The sequence below is a fragment of the Rhinolophus sinicus genome, chromosome 14, assembly GCF_057876585.1.
Source record: "Rhinolophus sinicus isolate RSI-liver-muscle chromosome 14, RSI-T2T, whole genome shotgun sequence".
Taxonomy (NCBI): Eukaryota; Metazoa; Chordata; class Mammalia; order Chiroptera; family Rhinolophidae; genus Rhinolophus; species Rhinolophus sinicus.
The window spans coordinates 64,322,304-64,350,298 of NC_142514.1; the positions used below are offsets into that span (position 1 = coordinate 64,322,304).

At 35.2% G+C, this 27,995-nt stretch overlaps 1 protein-coding gene across 11 annotated transcripts in view; it reads right to left on the bottom strand.

Moving 5' to 3' along the window:
- Positions 1-27,995, bottom strand: part of COL24A1 (collagen type XXIV alpha 1 chain) — a 310,376-nt gene that overhangs the window by 121,453 nt on the left and 160,928 nt on the right. For all 11 annotated transcript variants that reach the window (XM_088791263.1, XM_088791262.1, XM_074335082.2 and 8 more), the window contains 4 exons: positions 11,488-11,541; positions 9,214-9,267; positions 8,195-8,248; positions 6,788-6,841 (listed from right to left, as the gene is read on the bottom strand). In XM_088791263.1, coding sequence (XP_088647389.1) covers positions 6,788-6,841; positions 8,195-8,248; positions 9,214-9,267; positions 11,488-11,541 — 216 coding nt within the window. The remainder of the gene's footprint in view (positions 1-6,787; positions 6,842-8,194; positions 8,249-9,213; positions 9,268-11,487; positions 11,542-27,995) is intronic.

Below are 27,995 nucleotides of genomic sequence, written 5' to 3' on the forward strand. Positions count from 1 at the left end.
TGAAAGGTGAAGGCCTGGAGTTTATATTTAAATCAATAATCTAATAAAAAATTAAAAATAATAATCCCCCCAAAACAGCAAAATAATCAATGAGGGGGCACTGACGATTTCTACACAAAACAATGATGCAAATCTCCCAACGCAACATGCTGCTTTGAAGGAGCCCCCTAGGCTTTAGCACCTTCTCTTGTACCCCATCAGCTTAGTTGAGCTTTATATAATTAAAAACTGCTTCCTATAATGGAACTCTACTCTCTTACAGTAGCTATATTCCCTGATCCTCTTGGGTGCATTCATGGGAGTGGAGAGAAGACTCACATTCCATGAGGATCTATAGCTCCACTGTACTCCATGATCTGTCCCCAATTTTTTTTTCTGTCCTATTTTCCCATTAATGACTGCAAAACTAAGTTACAGTTTTATTGGGCAGGACCTCGAATGTCGAGTTAAAGAGGATGGACTATGTTTAATAGATCAGTGATTTTTCAAAGAATATTATTCATTCAACAAACATTTACTGAGTGCCTATTACAAGCCAGGTACCATTTTAGGCCCAGAGAATATGGTAGGGAGAAGAGACAAATCCCTGATTCAAAGACAAGTAAATAAATATATGAAATTAAAGTATAAAATGACAGTAGGTACTTAAATGCAATGGAGGAGGTTAAGGGACTAGAGAGAATCCACATGGGGAGCCCTATTTTATAGACTGGTTTGAGAAGTCTCTGAAGTGACTAGTGGGTAGACACCTAAAAGAGGTGAGACAGCAGGCTGTGCAAATAACTTGGGGAAGATTAATTCTGGCAGAAGAAATAGCAGCTGCAAAGCTCCAGAGGTGTAACACGCTTGGAATGTTGGACAATTAAGTAACCGATGATGAAAGAAAGAACAATGAGATGGAAGGTGACCAGACTGGGGTGTGGAGCACACAATATGTCGTATTATAACGTTGTGCACTTGAAATTTATATAATGTTATTAACCAATGTTACCCGAGTAAATTCAGTTCAACAAACAAAGAAACAAACAACGATTAGAGGATGACTCTGAAGTTTTAAGTGCAAAGATCTCTCAGGACCTTTATCTAGTAATCACCTTCATGTTAAAAATTCAGCAGCATGCATTCTTTTGTCTGGCAGTTCTATGTCTATTTTCCTTTTTCTGCCTTGTAAGAAAACACTTTGCAAAATTTCCTGGAGTAATAACACAATGTGGCTGAGAAAGTATGGAAAGGAATAAGTGGTTAATATTCTAAAATACCACAGAAAATATGTAAAATCTAGACTGAAAATGTGTCCATGATTAGGCACTTGGCTCCTTTGTAATCTGAAATTCCTGTCTTTCTTGGATATTTTGTTAGTAAGTAACTGGTAGAATGATGACAGTGCTAATATAAAACCAAATTGGAAATGTAAGTTTGTTTGGCATGGAAAACGGGGGATGGGGAGAAGATAATGAACTTGATAGTAGGCATACAACCACAATGAGCCTCGCAGATCTCTATGAGGCTAGTGCTAGAGAGTTAGAAGTCATTCTGCCTAGGTTTAAATGGTAGCAGCCATAAGAATAAAGTTTCACAAGCCTTCTCCCCATATCCCACCAGATACAGAGCTATAAATTTAGAATTTTTTTTTAAAAGATTGGTCCAAAGATGGTAAATAAGTCTCATTTCTTGGATAAAGTCCGATTAAGTGGCTGAATAGATATATATGTGGGAAAGGCTGCATCCAGCTCAGGAGGAAAGTCTCATAATTAACTGCCAGTTTCTGCCTCAGCATACCTATTGTCAAGGATGAATTAGTCCAAACCCACTTAAAATGAAGACACTGAAGTCTACAGATTTAAGTGAGTGGCCTGATTCACATGATGCTTAAATATCTTTGAATAATTGTGTTTTATTGCGTTTATAATTTCTTTTTCAAATGTTAAAAAAAAATAAAGGTTAATGCTGTTAGCAAGTAAACTCAGGCTGAAATAGAGGACCTGAAGTTTAGAAGCGGTTTACAAAATGAATGTTAAACATTTACAAGTAGAGTGCTGATTGGTATTATAATTGAAAGGAACTCCCTCCAAAATTAAGTGGCACATATAGTAATGATAATCATTTGTTTTACAATGTTGTTTCATTAAAAATACTTTAAAAAATACTTGCACATTTATTATTTCATTTACTAAGCCACGACTACACAGGGAAGGTCTAAGTATAGCAATTAGTAGTTACATTAATTAAAGGCAATAAAGCTTACGGTTCCTAGTTAAAAGTCTAGGAAAGTTTAGTACTCTTTAGCTTCTGTTAAGGGTGAGTTAATTAACTAAAAGCTTAGCTTTATCAACATGTGTAAGTTTCACTTCGACACTGGTTGTAGAAGTTATCCATGGGTTAGGTAATTGTCTTCTTTGATTCCTGAGACAAAATAAGCTTTAGGACAAGCTCTAAGAGAGTGAGACAAATAGTATTGTAATAGGCACCTAATTGGGTATAAAGCTATTTTTCTAATGTCTGCTTTAAAATATCTGATTATCTATACAGCTCTTGGAGAATATATCCTGGCTAAATAACAAATCTAATCTCTTCTCTATCCTCTAGAAAAGTTAAAGTTGGCTACAATGAGTGTCTATTAGCAGCTTTTAAAAGTTGGAATAAAGTTTGATAGCTCAGCTACATAAATTAAGCATGTTTTGTAAAGTAACAAGTACTTGAATTGTAGACAATGATCGTAAAGAGTTAACCAAATTCCTGAATAATCAATATATCCTAAATGCATTAGATGATAGAAGACAGAGCCACTACTTCATATAAAGGTTACAATTAAAAGAAAAAGAACTATGATTAACTAAAACATTAACATCAACTGCATACTAGTTTATTTAGGAATACTTTTATGAAAATTCCAAAGCCATTTTATAAATGTTGTAGTCAATTTTAATAAGCTAAAGTATCTATGAACAAAAGAACTAGCCCTTATTCACATGTGTCTAATTTAGATTCAGTATATTTATATTTCCTTTTAAACATATCTGTTTTTGCTTAACCCCTCATGAATATTAAATCACTCAGATGCCTAACTAATTATGCCTAGCTGTCTTTTCTGGCTCTTGATTGATACTGCTGGAACAAAATGTTCCCTTAAACAAAAACTAATATTTTCATTGATTTTGTAGAAAAAATCTTTTTATTCTATTCTTTTTACAAATTGTTTTTCAAGAGAAGAAATCACAGAAGCAGGTCTAAAACGTCGAGCGCTCCAGGTATCACTGACATTGAATCTAAATACAAACATGATGGTTGCTTTCCCAATATGATATGCATTTCCTTGAAATGAACAAAAGTTTCGAATTATTATAGTCCTATCCGTTCTATATCTTGCATAGAAAATCTTAAAATATTATGTATTTCTAATATAGTTATTTCAATCTTTTCTCCCCACTTAATTCTTAAGTAGCATAGTCGGAATAAAAAAAATTACTCATTTACATGCCTCTATAAAACGCATCTAGAGAAAGGGCACGAAATCTAAAGTTGTCTCGTGATCAAAGGTCTGATCCATGGGCAAGAAAGGAGATGAGGTTAACTTTGCTCTGTGTGTTCTCTCTCCTGCCAGGGCAGCTGGACAAGAAGTGTGTATGGGAGAGACACCAAGGGATCAGTTACACAGCCCCAAGGAGTTACATGTGCACATGAGGGATGACAGCTAAAGTGGTACTTATTTCTGGAGACTTAAAAGACGAAGCCACTATCTTTCTGGTACTGCAGTAGAGAATCTGCTAGCCTATATTTTCCATATGAGGGATATGAATGTACACATTATGATAATTGACTTCGGTATATTCAATTATTTTACTTCACTTAAAGAACTATTCCTCAGCTAAACTTCATAGGTGGAAACAAAGCTTAGAGAATGAATAATAATACTTAAATTTTGGCCAAGTTTCCCACCTAAGAATCTCAAATCGTAAGAAAAATGTTTTCAGCCAATCCTGTTATCTTTTTCAGCCAAAATGAGACAGGATTACACAATCTTCACAAAGTGGGTTAGAAAAGTTTTCATAACACTAAGTTGTTCTGGTTGTTTCCAGAGAGGACAGGCAGGATTGCTTGCCTAAGTTTTCCCTATTCTCTGGAAAAGTGTCAATATTGCAGGACATTTCAAAAGCCACTAGATGGTAAGTCATTATGTGATCTAGTTCTGAGGGATCATTAACCTTGAATCTTCCATGGTACTAGAAGACTGTGTGACAAAGTAGGAAATCAATAAACGTTAGATAGAATCAGATGGATGGGCAGGGAAGAAGCAGATGGGCAGGCAGACTCCTTGGGGAGTAAGCAGTCCTACCATTCATGATGAGACATGGCCATTCGCTAACAGTATAAATCACAGGCAGGACAGTGAGGATGGATAAGCATGAGTCCATAATGATAGTTGTGTGGTCTCAGTGTAAATGCCTAGGGTAAGCTTTGTCTCCAGGATCACCAAGGGGTTATAGGTATATTAGAAATATGGACCTCCTCACCTTTTTGGGTGGCAGGGAAGGGATGGGGCGCAGGAACTCCCAGCCAGATACTGTTTTCATTTATCTCAGTGGGCTGGATGTATATCCTCATTTTTTTGCAAGTGAAACACATAAGAAAGGATTGATCTAGGATATTGAGGTCATATACGTGGTGTAAAACGATTGATGAGAGAGTAGAAATGGGAAGATACTAGATTACAACTAAAATGGAAGTTCCTAATACTATATTCTTTCTCAAATATTCTGGTCTTTGGTTCTTTTTTTCATTCCCAATGGTTTTGTTCTAAACCAAGCCCTTATTTCTAAACAAAGCTTCCTTGTTTACAAAGTACTGGCTGAACTTGAAACAACCATGACAAGTCATTTTGAGAGAGAATCAGGAAAATACATTTGGAGGATGAGAGGAAGATAGATCCTTGAAGAGGTGAGAATTGAGGACAAAGTGGCAAATCAGGAAAGAGTAATCATTTACCCAGAGATCCCATGGAGGTTAGAAAATCACAGCCCTTATGAATATCCTATTTGACTTGGGAGAAAGCACAAGTTATTCAGGAGCGGACCTTGCTTGGGTGCATGGCTTCTGCCCGGATAATCAATAAGATCTCAATTACTTAAAAAGCATGAGTATTTCTTTTTTCACGTGTCACAAAACTGGTTGAACTTTCCCACTATGACTAATACAAGGGTGAATAAACACATTTGACCTGACCAAGTACTGAACACTGGCAGAACACAGACTACTAATGACAGTTTGAGTATAGCTCATCTACCGTTATTTTTAATTTTTATTATTTTAAATCTCATTTGGGCTAAAACAGATGTGGCCATCAGGATTATTTACAGACTTTAAATCTATCACCCAGTAAGGAACACAATTTTTCAGAAAAGAAAAAATAATAAAGACGAATTTTCTCTTTCTTCAATCTTCACCTAAAACACAGGACATGAAATTAGAGCCGTTATTTCAAAATGAATATTTGTAACACTTTTCTCCGATTTGCCAACAGGAAGACGGCAGTTTTTGTTTTGCTTTTAACCTTTGTCAGTTGGAGGCCACAGTCTTAGAATTTTTAAGTATTTTATTTACTACCTGTAAAAGTCAAGATAAAGCCAAGGGGAAAAGAGAATTCATAAAACCCACATATTCAAATTAATCAAGGAAAAGATATGCTTTACTATTCCATGTTGTATCGAATAAGCATAGGCTTTGGAGCTAGACACACTAAGGTCCGAATCCTGGTTGTGCCTTTGCTCTGTGTGTCTATAGGCCATATACTAGAACACTCTGAGCCCCGTTTTCTTCATCTATAATATCTGAGATACTGCCTCTCCTTCTAAGGGTGGTTTTAAGTATTAAGATAATATATGTAAAAGTGCCAAGCATGTGACAGGCATGCAATAAATTGTGGTTCTTATTTCTTTAAAGAAAAAAAAAAGATCTAACATTTAAAAGACAGAGAGGGAGATTTTTCATTTAATTCTGTATGACTCATTCTTATATAATGATGATTATATCACCTCTGATCTACGATTAATAAACTCTTATCCATCCTGTGTATCTTCATTCCATTTCCCATTGCTCTTATTTTGTCATGTTACTATTCTTTGCTATGAGTTTCTTGTGAGTAGAAAAATAATTTATTTAAACATCTTCACATTTATAGTTTTTCCCCCAAAGAATGAAACTGGAAATTGGGAATAAGAAAGAAGAATTCTGTATGAATTAGTGAAATTTGTAAAAAATAAAACACAAGTGTATGATTTTTTAAAAAACAAATGATCACTTCATACACTGTGTAGATGCCTGACCACTGCACTGTACACCTGAAGCTGAAGTAGAATCATATTGAATGTCAACTATAATTAAATATATACATATATGTATATATTATATACATATAATATAGATATAGTCACGAGATATGGAATACAGCATAGGGAATATAGTCAATGGTATTGTAACAGCTATTATATACGATGTCAGAGGGGTAGTAGACTTGGTGGGGTTCTCACTTTGTGAGGGGTGTAAATGTCTAACCATTATGTTGTTTTGTATAACTGAAACTAACATAAAAGATAAAATAAAATAAATTATATAAATGATTATGTCATATTTTAGATATTCTAGGTAGTTTATCTAATATAAAGAAAACAAGGACAAAATCCAACAATATCTAAGCACAATACAGAAGATACGAAGTTATTTTTGCTGACCACTTATCATTATATGATGTCAATTTTTGAGGTTAAGGTACTTCCTTCATTAGATAACTTACTCTTTGTCCTTTGGGACCTTGACTCCCAGGTGGTCCTCTGGCCCCCACGTGACCCTACATGTTGAAAATTTAAAAATAGAATTTATAGGAATGTTATCAGAATATTAGTTATAACCTTTCTTATGACATGTAATTGGGAAGGAAGTCAGTATAAAATTGATTAGTTTCCTTAAAAATATGCTTTAATATTAAACATATACTATATTGCCCTCTCCCAATATTCTGCTTTTGATGTATCATACTATTGGACAAGTTTCATTTCTGGGTGTTTACACAGTGAACAAAGAATGGGAAGCTTTGAATATTTGCCAGCCAGGCAGTTTTCTAGAGAAACATACACGGACGGATGGTGGAGGGAGATACCTGCTCACCAGTCTGACCAGTCCAATCGTCCTGACTCATCAAAGAAGCAATGGCTATCACTCCAAGATTTCCTTCCCATTATTCTAGACATTTATGATAACCACATCACATAAAAATCGATTTCTTTCTGTTACCATGAAAAAAGTTACAAAATGTTCCAAATTAATATGCCACCAAAAATAGCCTGTAATGAAGATTAAGATGCTATTTATTAAGTCAATTATAATGAATTATTTTTATGCCTATAGTCTTCACTAAAGACTTAATTAAAAAACAGAATTCATTTACCTATATAACATTAAGTAGATTAAAAACTGTGAACCTTTACAGGACCTTGATTTATTATCTTATGTGAGTAAAAAGACTGGTAACTGTGGCCTAGATCAGTCTTCCTAATTTTAGAAGTCAACAATATACTGAAAATCAAGCTTATATTCAAAACAGAAACTTCACGAAACAGCATAAACCATTTCTGATAAGAATAGTTCTGCTTAGGGGATTATAAAGGCTAATCTTTTTCATATTTAAGTTCACAGTAACTGTCAAATTTTGATAAGCAAACTTTATTCCTTAAGAGATAAGATTTCATTTTTTTTTCTCTAAACAAAGGTATATTTTCTATGAATTGTATCTGGTTGAAAATATTTTCAAACTCCTAAGAAAACTATGTTGGAACATATGCTGGTGATTTGTTTATCCAATTGATCTAACTTCTAATATTGATTACTGATCCTGTGAACGTTCTTATATGTGGTCACTCAAAATAAATTTTAAATGTTTTTTTGTTTGCTTGTTTTAGGCTGCAGAATTGAAGCTGGTTGTACTATTTGAAGTGAGCCATAAATAATATAACAAGCAGAGGTGAGGAAGTTCAAGATACCATGACTTATTCTGGAGTGTTTTACGTTGATGGGGGAGAGAAGCAGCCTCTATCAGTTCACACATTACTTACATTGCATTAAAAAAAAATAGCATAACCAAAGTGACGGATTTAAATTTAAATAGACATTCTAGAAGAGGATTTAAAGTCTTTTCTATACTTACAGGTAATCCCAGTGGACCCACGGGGCCTGGAGTCCCAGGAGGACCTGGATATCCCTATAATTTGAATAAAAATATGAAAGACATACAAACTGTCCATCAGACCTCATTATTTTTATTGAAGAAAAACCGGTAAATTATAAATAATAAAAAGTGATGATTTGATAAGATCTCTCCCTCCTATCCAAGAGGCCACAAGAACTGTTCCACAGATAGACAATAGAAATAAAAAAAAATGATTATATAGAAGCTACATATCCTTTTATTAGAAAGTCTTTGCCTAGAAAAGAAACTTACTAACCAGAATCACATATTATAACCTATTAAGAAGTGAATATTCACATATCTTCTGTAGTTTGTGTTATATAGTTTATGAAACCCTATCATTTTCAGAGGTCATGGAATTTTGTAAGGAAGGAATGTGAATGTGTACAAATAAACTAGCCTGTGAAAATTAGAAAGACATCGCCCTTTATGGTATCAACACTGATTCTGGGAATGTTTTAGAAGGTAATAATCCCTGAAATTGATTAGCCTGTGGGTATATTAAATTTCCTGGCTGACAACTGGGCATAGCTAAAAACAAACAAACAAAAGACATGCCCCTCCAAAAAGCGGCCATGCCCACTTCCCCAAAAAGCCAAAAACCCTTATACTGCTTTTCTGGAAGTCAAAACTAAAGATTAACTTAGGTAAAATGAATTTATAGACAGTGTTATGTGCCACCAGATTCATCACAATATATTTTCTGAAAACAAAACCTTCTAATGATAACAATCATTCATTCTAGTTCCTATCACATGTAGAAACATCTCACTAAGGCATCTGATTCGAAAACTTTTTATGACATACAGCATTCTAAAAGGTAAATTGTTTAAAGGGGAAGAACATTCTAAAGGAAATTTACTATAAAAATAGTATTTTCACTTACTTAAATTTGATTCAAGGCAATTCCACCTCTGGAATGCCTTAAATTTGTTATGTTCTTTGGAAACTTATCTTTCAAATCGCTGAGCTCTTACCATAGCACCTTTTTCCCCCTGGGGACCAACTGGACCTGGACTTCCACGCTCTCCCTTTTAAAGCAAAGAAAGAAGAGAAACTGATGCATGTTAATTAGTCATGATTGAGCTAAGCCTAGACAGAAAAATTGTGTCAGAATCATACATGAAGACTTTATTCTAATTACCAATAATTTCAAAATTTACAAATTTCGCATTCTTACCCTAAAGTTGCTAGACTATTAATACAATAAAAATCTTCTTATGACATTTTTCAAGGGATAAAATATTAAAATTCTTACTAAAATAAAGAAAATAGAAATTATGACTAAACAGGATTTAAAGTTAAGCATGCACTGTACATTGAAGTTTTGTAAGTGGAAATGCTTACAATTTTGTGACATAAAATATGAAACCGTTAAAAGTATCAAAGCATATTGTAAAAATTAACTAATCTTTATAACCATTGAACAAAATTTTATTCACAGAAATAATTTTGGAGGATCAAGATAATCAAATTCCAAATCCCTAGTAGATTAAAAGGACTGAAATGATTCACATTGAAATTCACAGGATTGTCAAAATCTTAGTGTAGAAGATTTGACCTAGCATAGAAGTAACTAAGTCAGAATGAAAAATTATAAAACTATTTAAATTGTTTAAACTGAGCTCAGATTGTGTTTGTTATACTGTTAATAACAAAATCAACAATGTACTGAGAGTTAGGTGAGCTGTAACAGAAATTTGACTCAGAGTCTACCCTTAATTGGAGACATGATGTTAACAAAGATAAATGAATTACAGGACAATAAAATTTTAAGTTGTGTGGTACTTATTTTAAGTTCAGGAAGGGAAGAAACTAGGGAAGTCCTGAGAAATGTGGGAAAACTTTGGGGGACATGGGAATTTAGTTGAGTCCTACAGTTTGGCTTAAAATTCATAGAGGGAAGGGGAGAGGATTCTCTAAACTGAGAAAACAGTAACAGGATAGAAACAAGTATATATGACACAGAGGAGTGAGAAAGGTTTATATTGGAGAATATTAGAGAATTTGTTGGATAAACTTGTTAAGCCAAAATTATGTAGTTCCTTGACAGCAAAGTAGAGGAGTTCACAGGGTCAACAACAGGGAGTCAATGGAGGTTTTTCAAAATGTTTCATCATGAACCATCAACATTAGTCTTTTGCTTACAGTACGTAGGATGGATTAGAGGATAGAATGGGGAAGGGTAGGGTAAATATGATAGAGGATAAATTTAAGATAAATTCCTAAGAGTATGTCTGACGAGGTGGCGTTAGATTTACTATTAGAAAAGATGAATTGTGAAGAAACAACTCTAAGACTTGCTAAAAGATTAGACATAGAGGATGCAGGAAAAGGAAAACTCTAAGATGGGTTCACTCTATTCTGGAAGATTGGAAAAATATTGGTAGGTGCAAGGCACTCTAATAGAAATGAAACAATTGGGAAGAGATCAGTTTGAGTGTGGGAAAATGCTAAACTTAATTTCAGATATGTTGAGTTTGATTTAAATTAAAAATTTCAAATAATAACTAGAATATTATTTAATTTACTTCTAGTCCTGGTTCTACTTAATTATTCCCAAAAGTAGCCTTGTGTAGTAATTGTACTAGACTATCAGGCTTATAATTTATGTTCACCAAGTCATGTTTCAGTCAAAAATCCAGTAGTTTATTACCTACTAGTTGATTATAAGATTCCATTCAAAAATTAAAATTAAAAAATGCCCTTGTTGGTTTCAAGTAAATAGTTACTTTTATTTTTAAAAATTATCCTAAATTTGAAACTCAATTATGTAGAAGCCACTCCCGAGGTAATGACTTCTAAGATCTCTTTAAGCAAATTGCAATTGCCATCACAATAGCCAAAATATCCATGAATAACTACATACTACATTCCATACTAGAAAAAAAAGACTGTGACTGAGACTTGGATTTAGTAAAATGATACCTTATTCTCCTCTTTCAAAGCTGCTTCTTTTAGGAGGTTTGCTCTCATAAAATAGATTTAAATATTTTCTCGTCATAAACCTAGACCACCAGTTTCGTTTCTTCTCTTTAACCATATCATTACAACCAAAAAGTACTCTGCCCTTTAAAAATTAGAAATACATATGCCATTAGCTATATTTCAATATATTTAAGAGACTTAGTATAGGTAATGTGCTTGAAATTATGAGTGATTTCTAATTAATACAAAATATAATATAAATACTTATCCTTTGAGTATAGTTTAGAAGTTTCACAACTGAATAAAATCATGAAACAAATTACCTTTTCACCAATGCTTCCAATCATCCCAACTTCTCCAGGTAAACCAACAGGTCCCTTTTAGGAAAAAATAACAGAAAACACACATATATTGCATTTGGCATCATGGTTTGAAATCATCTATAATCATTATGTATCATTCTAACTAACCTAAATTTTACCTTAGAGAAAAATTCCTCCTAGGATATGTGTCCAGCCTACTACTTACATCAGAATTAATCTATTCAGTCAATAAACACATATGTGTGAATGTCTAACATGTTACAGCCCCATGTTGGGAGGCACTGAGTTCCAAATCCAAACACAGTCACTGTCTTTGTGGAATTTACAATCCAGTAGATCTTATAAAGACTGCAGTATTCATAACTTCTTTTTTTTAATTGAAGCATAATTGACATACAACATTATGTTAGTTTCAGGTGTACAACATAATGGCTCAATATTTGTATACACTGTAAAATGATCACCAGAATAAGTCTAGCTACCATCCCTCACCATACAGTTACAAAATTATTTTTTGTGATGAGAACTAAGATTTACTCTCTTAGCTACTTTCAAATATGCAATACAATATTATAGACTACAATCCCATGTTGTACAAAACATCCTCATGACCTTTAGTTTATAATGGGAAGTTTGTACTTCTTGACCCTCTTCACCCAATCTGCCCTCCCCGAAACCCCCTCCCTGAAACCCCCTCCCCTCTAGCAACCACCAATCTGTTCTCTGTATCTATGATTATGATTTTGGTTTTTTTTTTTTAGATTCTACACATAAGTGAAATTATACAATATTTGTCTTTCTCTGTCTGACATATTTTACTTACCCTAATATCCTCAAGGTCCATCCAAGTTGTTGCAAATGGCAAGATGTCATTCTTTTTATGGCTGAATAATATTCCTGTGTGTGTGTGTGTGTGTGTGTGTGTGTGTGTATGTGTGTGTATCTCACATCTTTCTTTATCAATTCATCCACCAGTGGATGCTTGCTTCAATCTTGGCTATTATAAATAATGTTGCAGTGAACTTAGGGGTGCATACAACTTATTGAATTAGTGTTTGTTTATTTGTTTTTTTCAATAAATACCCAGAAGCGGAATTGCCGAATCATATGGTAGTTCTATTTTTAAGTTTTTGAGGACTCTCCATACTGTTTTCCATAATGGCTGTACCAATTTACATTCCTACCAACAGTGCATGAGGGTTCCCTTTTTTCCACATTCTTGCCAACATTTTTTATTTCTTCTATTTTGGATAATAGCCATGCCAATTTGTATGAGGTGATGTTTCATTGTGGTTTTAATTTGAATTTCCCTGATGATTAGTGATGTTGACCATCTTTTTATGTGCCTGTTAGCCATCTGTATGTCTTCTTTGGAAAAATGTCTATTCAGATCATCTGCCCATTTTTTTTTTATTGGATTGTTTTTTTTTGCTATTAAGCTATATGAGTTCTTTATATATTTTGTATATTACTCCCTTATCAGATATATGATTTGTAAATATTTTTCCCCACCCAGTAGGCTGCTTTTTCATTTTGTTGATGGCTTCCTTTGCAGTGCAGAAACTTTTTAGTTTGATGTAGTCCAACTTGTGTATTTTTGTTTTTGTTGCCTTTGCTTTTGGAGTCAGATCCAAGAAATCATTTCCAAGGCACATGTTAAGGTGGGTAACACCTATGTGTTCTTCTAGGATTTTATGGTTTCATGTCATACATTCAAGTCTTTAATCCATTTTGAATTGCTCTTCGTATATAAGATAATTGTCTAATTTCATTGTTTTGCATGTGACTGTTTAGTTTTCCCACTATCATTTTTTGATGGTGTTCTCTCCTCATTGTATAGTCTTGCCTCCTTTATCATATATTAATTATGTGGGTTTATTTCTGAGCTCTCTATTCTGTTCCATTGGTTTATGTTCTGTTTTTATGCCAACACCATACTGTTTTGATTACTATAGCTTTGTAGTGAAGTTTGAAATCAGGGAATGTAGTACCTCTACCGCTGTTCTTGTTTTCTAGATTGCTTTGACTATTCAGACTCATTTGTGGTTCCAAATTTTAGAATTCTTTATTCTTTTTCTGTGAAACATGCCATTAGAATTTTGACAGGGATTGCACTGAATTTGTAGATTGCTTCGGGGACATTTTAACAATAATTCTTCCAATCCATGAGCATTGAAGATCTCTCCATTTATTGTGTCTTCAATTTTTTTCATCAATGTTTTATAGTTTTCAGTGTATGGACCTTTCACCTTCTTGGTTAAATTTATTCTTAGTTTTTTAAAATTATTTTTGATATAATTATAAATGGGATTATTTTTTAAATTTCTCTTTATGATAGTTCATTGTTAGTGTATACAAATGCAACCAATTTTTGTATATTGATTTTATACCCTACAGCTTTACTGAATTTATTAGTTCCAACAGGTTCTTTGTTTTTTAGGATTTTTTATCTATAAAACCATGTCACTTACAAATAGAGACAGTTCTACTTCTTCTTTCTTTCTAATATGGATGGCTTTTATTTCTTTTTCTTGCCTGACTGCTCTGACTAGGATGTCCATTCCCTCTATACCCATTTTTCTGAGAGTTTTTATCACAAATGAATGTTGTTTTGTCAAATGCTTTTTCTGCATCTCTTAGGAAGATCATATGATTTTTATTCTTCATTTTGTTAATGTGGTGTATAACGATTGATTTACAAATGTTAAATCATCCTTGCATCCCTGGAATAAATCCCACTTGATTATGGTGTATGATCCTTTTAACGTTATGTTGAATTTGGTTTGCTAATACCTTGTTGAGAATTTTTGCTTCTTTGTTCATCAGGAATATTGGTCTGTAATTTTCTTTTTTTGTGGTGTCCTTATCTGTTTTTAGTATCAGGATAATGATAGCTTTGTAAAATAAGTTTGGAAGTTTTCTCTCTGCTTCAGTTTTCTGGAAGAGTTTGAGAAGAATAGGTATCTAATCTTTGAATGGTATGAGTCACCAGTGAAGCCGTCTGGCCCTGGACTTTTTGATTTTTGATTACTGATTCAATCACCTTACTAATAATTAATCTATTCATATTTTCTATTTCTTCATGACTTGATCTTGGAAGATGGTATGTTTCTAGGAATTTAACCATTTTCTTCTAGGTTTCACAATTTATTGACCCATAATTGTTCAATGGTCTCTTACGATCCTTTGTATTTCTGTGGTATCAGTATCAGTTGTAACATCTCCTCTTTAATTTCTGATGTTAGGTAGTTGAGCCCTGTTTTTTTTTTCTTTCTTAGTGAGTCTAGATAAAGGTTTATCAATTATATTTATCTTTCCTTAGAACTACTTCTTAGTTTCATTGATATTTTCTATTGTCTTTTTAGTCTCTATTTCTTCTCTGTCCTTTATTATTTCATTCTGTCTACTAACTTTTGGCTTTGTTTGTTCTTCCTTTTCTAGATTCTCTATGTGTAAAGTTAGATTGTTTGAGATAGTTCTTGTTTCTTGAGGTAGGCCTGTATTACTATGAACTTCCCTTAGAACTGCTTTTGCTGTATCACATAGGTTTTGTTATGTTGTATTTCCATTTTCATGTGTCTCAATGCAGCTTTTGATTTTTCCTTTCATTTCTTCATTGGCCCATTGGTTGTTCAGAAGGATGTTATTGCAGCGAGAGTGCAGAGGCCTGGCCACTTTTGCCTAATATGGGACTACTCTGATGGGCCATATAAGCTCCAGAACTCCCTATGGGTAGTTTAGGCTCATCTTCTCCAGTGCAAGGGCAGAGAAAACTGAGCAAAAGGCCAGAATTTAATAGAGTGACCACATAAGGTTAAAGTCTTAACCAAGTAAGTCTGTTATGTCAAGGTCAGGACTTTGGTTGAGGAAAAAAATGCAGAGCCCTGACACTTGTGATGGAGGCATCTGGATAGAGGTCCCTAAAGATTTTGAACCATCAAAGTCTTTGAACTCTAGGTGCTTAAAGAAATGAACTATCCCTCCTTATTATATGTTATTGCTCTCCCTTTGTTTGACCTCTCCCCTCTAAGAAAACATGTTTCCCAATGGGTTTGTCCATACGTCCTCTTCTGGCCATTATGCCAAGAGCCAGGAGTAAGTTACAGCATATCCCACTGGGGAACCTGCTGAGCCTAATATAAGAGAAAGGGACTATTCCCTAAAGGAGTGAAACATCTAGCTAATATGTATTGGTAAGAGCTGGAAGAGTAGGCGTTTGACCTGATTCTACAGGTACTTCCAAGGAAGCCATGACATTATATAAAAATATAAACATAACAACAATTAGGTAAGAGTTTATATATTTGGGAGCACTTTTCCAAGATACAGGATTTAACACCCTGACAAGGACCTCAAGGGATTTTTACAAACTCCTGCAGTAGGTCCAAGCTGTGAGGTAAACAGTTCTGGCCTTGGGTCATATGAACCAGCAGACCCTATGGTATTAGAATCACCAATGGTGAGAAAGGAAGCCACATAGGTCTTACGGCAAGTCTCAATAGGAAGAACACAACATAGGCTCCTAGGATTCTGGTACAAGGCCATGCCATCTGTGGCAGAGAATTATATGTGTTTTGAAAAACAAATTACAGTGTGCTACCAGTCTCTACTAGAGACGGAACACCTAACGATGGGACACCAAATAAAGTCATATGAATCTATCTGTCACAAGCTGAGTTGTATCAGACATAAGGTCAAACAGTTCCAGTGCCATCTGGGATGGAACATAAGTAGCACAGAGGCATAGACAAACTGAATGAACAGCAGTTTCCCAAGCAATATATCTTTTTCAGCTGACAGCTTTGGCTTCCAGGGGGGTCCCCATGATCAGCTGATGGAGAAACAGAAAAGCCCAAACTTGGATGGGTAGGCTTAGTACTAGGTGTGTTGAATATGTGTGTCCCCTCAAAATTCATATGTAGAAGCCCTAATGTGATGATATTTGGACATGGGGCGTCTGAGAAGTAATTAGGTGATGAGGGTGGAGCACCCATCATGGGGTTAGTGTCCTTATCAGAAGAGAAAGAGAGCTAGCCTTTTTTTCCCCTCCACTATGTTAGTGAGAAAGCAGCCATGTGCAAACCAGGAAGAGAGCCCTTCCCAGACACTGCATTTATTGGGGCCTTGGTCTTGGACTTCCTGCCTCCAAAAGTATGAGAAATGTTTGTTGTGTAAACCACCCAATCTATGGTAGTTCATTATAGCAGGCTGAACTAAGTCACTTAGTATGTAGGTGCAAACTGAAGCTGACTATAGCCTCACTCAGGAGTGCCTTAGAAGGCATGGCAAGGGAACGTCTATATAATGGTCGGAGTTCTTGGTACTGCTCTAGATTATCCATTTTGTGGGAAGGAAAAGTGACTCAGGGTTAGAATATATACAGATTTACGGGCATTTGTGAGTGACCCAACTGGTTGGTTAGGTACCTGAAAGGGAGAAGATTATCAGACTGGGAACAGGGTTTGAGAAAGAGGCATATGGATGGGTATATTAGACCCAAAATTCAAAGATCTTTGTTTCAAATGTTAACATCTACCAGAAATGGTAAATAATGAGAGTACTTGGAAGGATACAGAATGACTCAGAAAGTTGTCATCAACAAGTACTGCTCATCAGTCACCTCAGTGCTGGATGATGGGCATAGGGATGGAAGGGACATGGTGGGAGAGATGGAAGGTATGAATGGGTCTGACATCATGGGTTCCCATTCAACAAGGCCAAATTAACTATGTTGTCACTGAATATTTAAACTGCAAACAACAGAAAATAACATTAAGCCTGTGATATGATGCCATTCTTCCAGAAGACCAACTAGCCACTTGTGGGCAAGTTCACTCTGGAAGGGCTATTTTATTCTATTTTATTCTGGAAGGATTTATTCTAACAGATACAGCATATACTCTGGGAATGGGTTGTTTTACTACACTCAGGCCTCAATTAGCAGCAATATCTGAGGGCTTACAAAGTGTTTAATCTACCATATAGGATCCCACAATCATTGTGTCAGACCAAGGAACCCATTTTGCAGCAAATAGGATGTGAAAGAGGGCCTATGTCTGTGCAATCTAATAGTTAGACCACATGACAACAAGAAGCTTCCAACCTGACAGAGCACTGGGATGGTGTCATTAAAGTGCCAGCTAGAAGGTGATACTTAATGATAGGGCACCATTCTATAGGATGAAAAAAGTGTATACACTGAATCAAAGACATTTACATGGTACTGTGTTTCGAACAGAAAGTATTCATTGGTTTTAGAACTAAGGGGTAGATGCAGAATTAATCCTATTTAATGTCTGTGTGGAGGTCACATTCCCACAAAATATGACCTCTGCAGAATGTAGGCCCTGGTCCCTAAAGAGGACACATTTTTACCAGGTGACACAGTCAGAGTCCTAAGGCTGCCCCAAGCACTTCCAGTTCCCTGTGTCCAGGCACCAGCAGGCAGGAAAAAGGGAGTCACAGTTAATTCACCGTGATCGCCAGGAAGAGGGGGAAGACTGATGCCATTTATGGGCCTAAAACTAACTGCACAGTTGGGGGCTATAATTTGTACCACTAACCCCTGAGTTTTCCCTCAGGAAGAAAATCCACCAGAATCTTAGAGGAGCATCTCCGTAAAAGGTTATGAAGAAGTGAGTCCAAGTGACACAAAGAGCAAATTGGTGAACACCAAGGTGGTCACCCAGATCCTCCTTCAAGGAAGAAGTTGTCATAGCTTCAACTTCCAAGTTTCAGAGGGCCTTCTTGATCAAAGGCACTCTTCTCAGGGTGGCCCATATGCCATGACTACTTGAGTTAAAGTACAAAAGCCCCGGGCACTCAGTTCATCCTGATGGGATATAAAGGATTCAGAGCTCCCTATAGGGATGGTTGAGAATTAGTGGGGCCTGTGTCAGTTTGACTTCTCCCTCTACCCAATCCTGCTTCCTCTTCCTCTTTCCACGAATGCTGCTTCCTAATAAATACCCTGTTGCAAAATGCCACTGCAGCTGTCTTCTTCTGGAAAATCCAGATTGTGCTTTGTAGTTTTTCCCTAACTCTGGGACTCAGACCACTGAGGGCTGTGGAATTACATATATAGGTGCTGAGAGTATTCTAAATACTCGTAAAAGCACAACTACCACTTGCTGGTATGTAAAAACGATCTTCATTCTTGAAAAGATTGGAAATCACTAAGATAGAGTATGTCTGAATTAAAAAACAAAGGAAGATTCCCTTTTTAACTGAAGCCTGAAGTTCTGGAAAAACATAGGGAATTTTTACCGTTATTCAATGTTCTTTTATGTTTGATGAACGCAAGATATAACTGCCATACTTAGTGTGGCTACTAAATTATATGCCCTAAACCTACTTTTAATACCAGGGTAATGACTGTTATCATCCTTAGAATAAATAGAATGTTTTATCCTGTTTTCTAAAAGGGAAGAAATTGTTCCTTGCATATATATGTGGTTTCTGGAGATTGGTTCCTAAGTCCAAAGTACAAGAGAATAGCATTTGGGATGTATCCAAAATCCAATGTCAGGGAGACACTCTGAGATGGCATCTGGAGTGAGATATTCATCCTTTTCCCTTTGTACTGAGTGATAAATCTTTTCTTGATAGGCTGGGAATGAAAGTTACTGGAGCTTACCAAAGACTGAAGACATTTTGGCAGGAAAAATTATAGCTTATTATAATTGGTTTTCTGGAATATATGACTTATTTTACAAAAAAGCTCTTTAATTCTGTTTCTCTTTCATTAAGCGAGGTAAACTAATATTGTATGTAGACAAATTTACTATAGCAGTATCAAATTTACTAGAGCAGAGTCTTTGAAACTAAGACTGTGCCTAATTAGCTTTATTAATTTAAAGTTTCTGAAAATTGAAGATAAACTATCTATAAATACTGGTGACTAAAGTAAATTATGTATAAAGCTTGCATTCATTAACACTTTAAAAAGTATAGAAATGTCATAAGATAAATTTATTCATTCAGTCTACAAACATTATTTGGGACTATAATACATGCCAGGCATTAAAAAATAACATGGCATATTTTATACAGGCAGTTAAATTTAGAATATAGACAAACACTTCATTATTTTAGAGGTTCCAGATTGGACAATAGTATATTTTGGCACCACAGGTCCTCCATTTCACAGTCTTGACATTTGAATATATAGGTTTCCTGAAAGATATAACTGAATGGTCTGCTCAGTATCTAAATAGGGATGTCTGCCTCTGACATTTCCCTAACAACTACATGACTCTCATTTCCTTGGATCATACAGGTAGTCATAAAACAAAAGTTCAGAATAAAGTTTTGCCTCAGGAAGACCTGGCAGTGATTAAAAGAATATGCTTGGAATGTCTACTCAACAGATGCTTTTACTCACACTTATGTTATGGGAAGCTTGAGAATAGAAAGGCAACTGGTCTGTTCTCCCCACAGTAAATTGCCTGGCAACGTTGTTCACATATTCTGTTCTTTTGAATGAGTCTCTTGGCAATAAATCAAAGATGGTAAAATGAATATCAGTACAGGGCTATCACCTATCTTGGTTGAACTTCTAAGTTATTCGTTTTTTAAAAAAAGTAAGTTGGATGAGAAATAAGAGGAATTCTCCTGCTATGACACTTGTGTTGCAAAACATTTGACTTGCAAGCTCTTCTTAAAAGTCTAATAACTAGCAGGGCCCCTCATAGAGAAGAGTATGTGCTTATAATCTCAGCACATTTTTTCTACATAAAAAGCATTATATTAGCTCTGTATTTCTTTCATGCAGCCCTCACAGGTATTGAGTTTTTTGTGGACTCTAACGACAAAATTAGAATCAGAAAATGTATTGTCTGATGCCTACTAACAACCCCTTCTTCCATCAAAATTTGTGTACCTAAGAATGAAGAAAGTAACAGTATGGTGTTGGTGGATGACTAGTCTACAGACTTAAGTTCCAGTTTAGATCTTCAATTCCGAAGGAAGTCATGAAACCAGTTTGGGTCTCATTTTCCCAGTTCTAAAAAGCAAGAAGGATGAACCAGATGATCCCTCTCATAATTTCCAATTCTAAAATTCTATAATATAATCATAAGGAAGATGTAAAGCACTCAAGTATTTAAGGGTATTTAAAATCTTTTCAATAGGTGAGAAAGAGATGTAAATTTTCTAAAAAACTGGAATACTTTTATTTCACAATGAGGAGGGTTACCTAGGTTCTGGATATTCATATAATTAAAGAAACTAGTCACTGACAATGTCTACAAAAGCCTGAAGTTGTGACCTCTTAGATTTTCCTTTATTGTTTTCTTTAATCCCATTTTTACATCTCATTGTCTAGCACGTTGCTTGGCACATAGCAGGAGCCCAGTAACTATCTGTAGAATGACTGCATAGTACAAATTGGTTGCTGGATCCTTAAACTATTGAAATCATGGAAGTTCACATAGAAATGTGAATATTTTTACATGTCTGGTTTAAGTTATGAAAAATTAAGGAAGAAAAAGATCAGAGAGGAAGAAGGGTGTCCTCAAAAGGTTGTCTTTCCTCATTCTTTAGGCAATGACAAATGCTTCTGAACTTCTCTGCCAACTGTTTGAACTATGGTTCTTTGCAGGAGCACTTGATTGACACATAAGACATTTTTAGGGCTCAAGTATAGGAGAGCATCTTTAAGATATGCTCTCCCGAAAGGTGAAGATATTATTGCCAGAATGAAATCATACTGGGTCACATTTCTTATTTCTTTTTTGCATTGCAATCTTCTCTTGTATTATTTATTTTTGCTAGTTCTGAGTATCTATCCTATATCATTTTGGCCTCACTAAGTGATTGGCCTATTCTTGGTTTCTTCCTGTGCCTTCCGGACTGTGTATGATGTTGCTCACTAATTCTCTAGTATTGACTCTTAGAAACCTTTGGTTTAGGTTTTGCTACAGTGTAGAATATACTGGATAAGTTAGTAGTCTCACTAGTACCTTACAAATAGAAAACTCCCTGTGGGTAGAGAACCCATGCTTGAACATACACTGTGCTGTGGATGTTACGATTAACATTGCGCTGAAATTGTAACAACATTGTGCTGAAAACACTGAAGCTTAACGAGGCCCTCACTGAGAAAGAGGAACAATTTCACACAAAGTCCATGTGAGTTCTCAGGTTCCTTAAAATGCTGACTTTCTCGAAGGAAGTTAGCGAAGTACTCTGCATACCATCCTGCTGGTCACATTACCTTCCCATTACTTAACTCAGGGTATGCGGAAATGTGGCAGGCCTGTACAAATATATCAAGATTCTCTTTATACAGCAGCAAGACGCTTCCATGCCAGGGCCAGCAGACAGACCTCTGGAGTCCTTAACAATGTGACAATGCCAATCAACTATATGTCAACATTGCCAAGAACAATTTATAAATGATCAATTTATAAGGATACAAATATTCTCACTCCTTACTTAGGAAGTGAATAATAATGGAAGAGCTCTACCAACGTACGCTGAATTCTAGAAGGCATTTACTTATCCAATGTGAAGTCAAAAAAGACTGTAACTCAACTATTTCTCAGCTACCTGGGGTACCAAGTCCAGCCACATAGGCTTACGCCTTGTTATTATTCAAGATACAAGCCCACTGGGAATTTCTAAGCAAAAACTTTGAGTGTGGTATTATATGACCCTTCTCTTCTACTGGAATCCTGCAATACATATAGAAAAAAGAAATGTTCTCATCCTTTAATAATTGGGACATCAGGACCATCACCAACTGATGTGCTAACCACTGCCATAGATGTCACATCAGTTGGCATCATTTTGGGGCAACCAGATATATACTAAGCTAGATTTTGGAGAGAGGGAGGGCAGAGAGCAGTTCTAATTTTGGGTGGTTCTGAATATAAAGACTAAGATGAATGGACCCACTCTCAGATTTCCTATAGGCAGCTTGAGTGACTATTTATATTTTTAAGTCTCTGAAATGCTCCTTAGATGGATATTAACAAAATTTTTCATGATTTATTTATTTGCTAAACCATTGTATAGTTGAGAGATATTATATGTTCCCCAAATACTGCCTCTTGTGAACATTGCATCTGCACATCTGTGCAGAAAAGAGTTAACACAGAGGGCCTGAGATTGCTGTCCTTACAATGGCCTGCTTACAAGGATTACTATCCTTACAATGACTCTTTGCTGGCATCTGGGAATTTGGATTTTAGGAGGCTCCCCACCATATCTGGGACTGATAAGAGTGCTTCGTAGCAGAGCACCTAAACTGTACAAACAATATGGTTTATGTTCAACACCTGCTTTCCTTTTGGGAGACGGGAATTTTGGTATGCGCTAGGCAGATGCTATCTATGTTACTAGCTCCCAGTGAAAACCATGGCACTGAGTCTCTAATGAGCTTTCTGGGTAGACAATATTTCACACACCATGTCACAATTCATTGCTGAGAGTATTAAGCGAGTCCTGTGTGACTCCTCTGGGAGAAGACTTTGGGAAGCTGTGCTGGTTTCTTCTCGACTTCATCCCATGTGTTTTCCCTTTGCTAACTTTCTTTTGAGTTGTTTCACTACCATATATCTTAGTCATGAGGATGACTACATGCTGAGCCCTGTGAGTCCTCGAATGAATCACTGAAGCTGGGAGTGGACTTGGGGAACTTCCAACACAATATCCTAGAGTACCTGAGTTAATGCTATATCCATGAGAAACTTGAACAAAAAATAAAAATAAAACTGCCTTTTTATCCTTCTTTTTATGCAGTAGTAGCAAAAACAACAAATAAAAGCATCACCATTTATTAAGCACCTCCTGTGTGCAGGCTTTATCTTAGGCAATTTTTATTTTTTAATCTTGACGGTAAACATTCAAAAAGATGTTTTCACCCTAAGTTTTACAAATGAGGAAGAAGAAACCCAGGATTAGAATTCAAATCTATATTACCTCAAAAATATATACTCTTCTCTTATTAATGAATCCCAAAGTAACAAGAGTTGGCAAGGATGTGGAGAAAAGAGAACCGTTGTGCACTGTTGGGGGAATCGCAAGTTGTTGCAGCCACTATGGAAAACAGTTTAGAGGTTCCTCAAAAAATTAAAAATAGAACTAACTACCTTAATGACCCAGCAAATCCACTTATAGGTATTTATCCTAAGACATTTAAAACAATAATTTGAAATCATATATGTACCCCTATGTTCACTACAGATGTAGTTACAATAGCCAAGATATGAAAACAACCTAAGTGCCCATCAAAAGATGATTGGATAAAGAAGATGTGAGATACACACACACACACACACACACACACACACACACACACACATCTCAAATGGAACATTACTCAGACATAAAAAAAAAGAAATCTTACCATTTGTGACAATGTGGATAGACCTAGAGGGTATTATGCTAAGTGAAGTAAGTCAGACAGACACAATCACCATATAATCCCATATGTGGAATCTAAAGAACAAAATAAACAAAAAAACAAACAAAACAGAAACAGACTCATAGATACAGAGAACAAATTGATGGTTACCAGATCAGAGGGGGTTGGGAGGCAGGATGAAAAAGGTGAAGGGATTAAAAAAATACAAATTGGCAATTACAAAATAGTCACAGGACTATAAAGTAAAGCTGAGGGAAAATAGTCAATAATATAGTAATAACTATGTATAGTGCCAGGTGGGTACTAGTCAGGGGGATCACTTTGCAAATGATGTTCATATAAATGTCCAACCACGATGCTGTATACCTGAAACTAATATAAAATAATATTCAATGTCAATTACAATCGAAAAATAAAATTAAAAAAGATATAAGAGACAGGTGAGGGGGTGAGGGGTGGGTGAAATGGGTGAAGGGGGTGATAAGTTACAAATATCCAGTTATAAAATAAACAAGTCATGGGAATGTAATGTACAATATGGCAACTGTAGCTGATAACATTGTGCTTCATGTTTGAAATACGCTAAGAGAGTAGATGTTAAAGTTGTCACCACACAAAAACAATCTGTGATTACGTATGGTAACGATGTTAAGTAGACTTACTGCAGTGATTTGTTGGCAGTATATGCAAATACTAAACCATTATGTTACTGACCTGAAACTAATATAATGCCGTGTGTCAGTCATACCTTGATAGAAAAGATATGAAACTGAGATAAAAAAAGAGACCAAGAATATCATACAAAATGTATGTTCTTCTCAAATATCACATCCATTCCTTCTCCTTCATATGCAACAATTATTTAAAAGAACCACATTTTTATATGGTCGTTCCTATTTACTGTTCAATATTAAAGGTGAAACAGAACTACTATTCAATAGAAATTCCTATTTTTCTCTGTATTGTATGTGTACTGACCAGCTAATATGGTGAAATTTCTTTCTGACTACAGAAAGAGAAATACAGGTAGTGTGTACTTCATGCTTTTTCTGCAGGACAAAAGGGATAATCCTGGGTTCCAAAACCTTAGGATTAAATTAGATATTAAATGTAAAAGTCAGCATATAACATCAAAAGATGTTTCAATAATTATTAGTCCCTATTCCCTGGGTGGGAGGGGGGGTAAGGAAACACCTTGATGATTGGCTCAGTTCCTTAACATCCTCGTGCTTACTACTACGTGGCCCTGAAGTGTTTTAGATTTGCCTACTCCAATTAGATGAATACACAGCAGTCTCAGCAAATAAATGTGGAGCTGAACTGATTTCAGTTGCCACCAGGTTGTCAAGTAATTGAGTCTAAAACTTATCATATGCCAGCACGTGCTAGAAAATTACAAATCCAAAACAACAACCCCCCTCCCCCCCACACACACCCAATTTACCACACAGTGGAAGAAATTCAGGTTAGTATACATGACATGGAGAAGGGAAATCTAAATCAGCAAAATTTCCATATTCAGAACATATATAGTCTCTCAGTATTATCTAAGTTGTATTAGCTAGAAATAAAAATAAATGACTAGGTTTTCATGCTGGACAAGTCATTTCAGTATGTTTACTGACACACACACACAAAACAAAACAACAACAAAAAACAACTGACACTTTAACAATAAAAACAATAAAGAACCTCTAGTAAGTCTGCTATGGGGAACAAGATCATTATCTTAGAGAGCCTACTTTTTTTTCTTTTTAATCAATGTAACCGATTGAACCTCAACGGCATGCCAGATTGTCATCTATCAAAAAAGCATTAAAGGACACTGATTCCTGAAACATAAAGGATATAATCCAGGCTAATGACCATTTATAAATTTTTTCTCCTATTTTTTAAAAAGAGAATTACGTAAGAATATTTCATTTTTATCAGGGGTACGTAAAAACTCCCCTCCTGACACTTTTCTCCATCATAGAAGTTTCATGGAATCTGGCAGGCAGGCATGCCATATCTGTCTGAGATATTTCTGGTATAATGAAATTCATAAGCATGTAATTTAAAAGTATGCTGTAAAAATTTATTCTGTTATGGCCATTGCATTTCTTCATAGATGGATGTTTGTGAAATAGTTTATTCCCTTTATCCTCCTCCATCACTTTTTGTATTGTTAAGATACTCAATATTGATCTTGGTGATTAATTTTTGAATCTGACTCTAAAAGCAAAGGCCACAAAAGCAAAAATAAACAAGTGGGACTATATCAAACTGAAAAGCTAGTGCAGAGCAAAGGGAATCATCAACAAACTGGAAAGATGGATGGGAGAAAAATATTTGCAAATCATAAATCTGATAAGGGTTAATATCCAAAATATATAAAGAACTTATACAACTGGAGCATAAAACAAAGAAACAAGAAAACCAAAGAACCTGATTAAAAAATGGGCAGAGGATATAAATAGACATATTTCCAAAGAAGACATACAGATGGACAACAGGCACATTAAAAGATGGTCAACATCTTTAATCACTAGGGAAATGCAAATCAAAACCACAATGAGATACCACTTCACACCTTTTAGAATGGCTATTACCAAAAAGAGAAATAATAAAAAGTGCTGAGGAGGATGTAGAGAAAAAGAAAACTTTGTGCACTGTTGGTAGGAATGTAACTGGTGCAGGCGCTATAGAAAACAGTGTAGAGGTTCCTCAAAAAATTAAAAATAGAACTACCATATGATCCAACAATTCCCTTCTGAGTACTTATTAAAAAAAATAAAAATACTAATTCAAAAAGATACACGTACCCCTTTGTTCATTGTAGAATTATTTACAATAGCTAAGGTATGAAAGCTATGCAAACGTCCATTGGTGGATGAATAAATAAAGAAAATGTGGTACATACATATATACAATGGAATATTACTCAGCCATAAAAAATAAAATCTTGCCATTTGTGACAACATGGACGGACCTTGAGGACATTATGCTAAGTGCAATAAGTCAGATAGAGAAAGACAAATACTATGTGATCTCACTTATATGTATAATTTAAAAACAAACAACAACAAAAGCCAAGCTCACCGATACAGAGAAAAGATTGGTGGTTACCAGAGGTGGGGTTCGGGGATGGGAAAAATGGGTGAAGGGAGTCAAAAGGTACAAACTTCCAGTTATAAAATAAATCTTTCATGGGGATAAGATATCAATTACTCCATAAAGTATGATGCATACGCTGATGAGAATAGTCAATCTGTTCTTGATTTTAAAGAGGTAAATCAAGCCATAACTTTTTCCTTGACTATTTTAAACTACTCTAAGTTCTCACTACTCTGATTCTCTTTAGTAAATAATTTACCACACAATTTTTTTTTGGTTGCTAATAAACTATTCACTATTATCCTGTTTGTTCTATTATAAATTTACTTTTTGAGACTCTATGATACTTAATGTGAGGGATGTGTTCATGTCTTTCTGAATTCGCACTCTATGCAGCAACACTGACGAGTCAAAACTATGCTGTTTAATGAGAGATACAACATTAAAATACAAAGAAATGCCAATGATTTAATTTTTATGGAGTTTTTTGAAACTTTTGCTTACCATTTTTCTTTTTTTTTAACATGCTTCTGACAATTTTTTTTTTTAAATCTTTTCAATACCTTCATTACTCTTTGGGTTATTTAATATCAGTATCTTCCACTAGACTCAGAAATAAGTCTGGTTCCAGAGTTCTTACTCTTACCACTTTATCATATTGATCTAGGGTATTTTATTTCCACAGTCATAGTTAGATACAATCTTCACTATTTCATTCAACAAGTACTTACAGAAAACCCAGCAAGTGAAAGATTCTGTTCTAGGTAGTTTAAGGATATAAATAGACATACCCTGTAAACATGGATTCTTCCTCCAAGACACTTATAATAAAAAAGAAAGACATGGGATATATATTGAAATCTAAAACACAAAGACTGAAGTATTAAATATGGCAAAAGACTAGATTTTATGAAATTTAACAAGCTAGAAAGTTTATTTTCACCTGAAAGATCTGTGGAAAATTCCCTACAGGTAGTGTTTAAGATGGGCCTTTAAAGGATGCACAGAGATGGCAGGCCAAAGCATTTAGAAAGGGAACTTA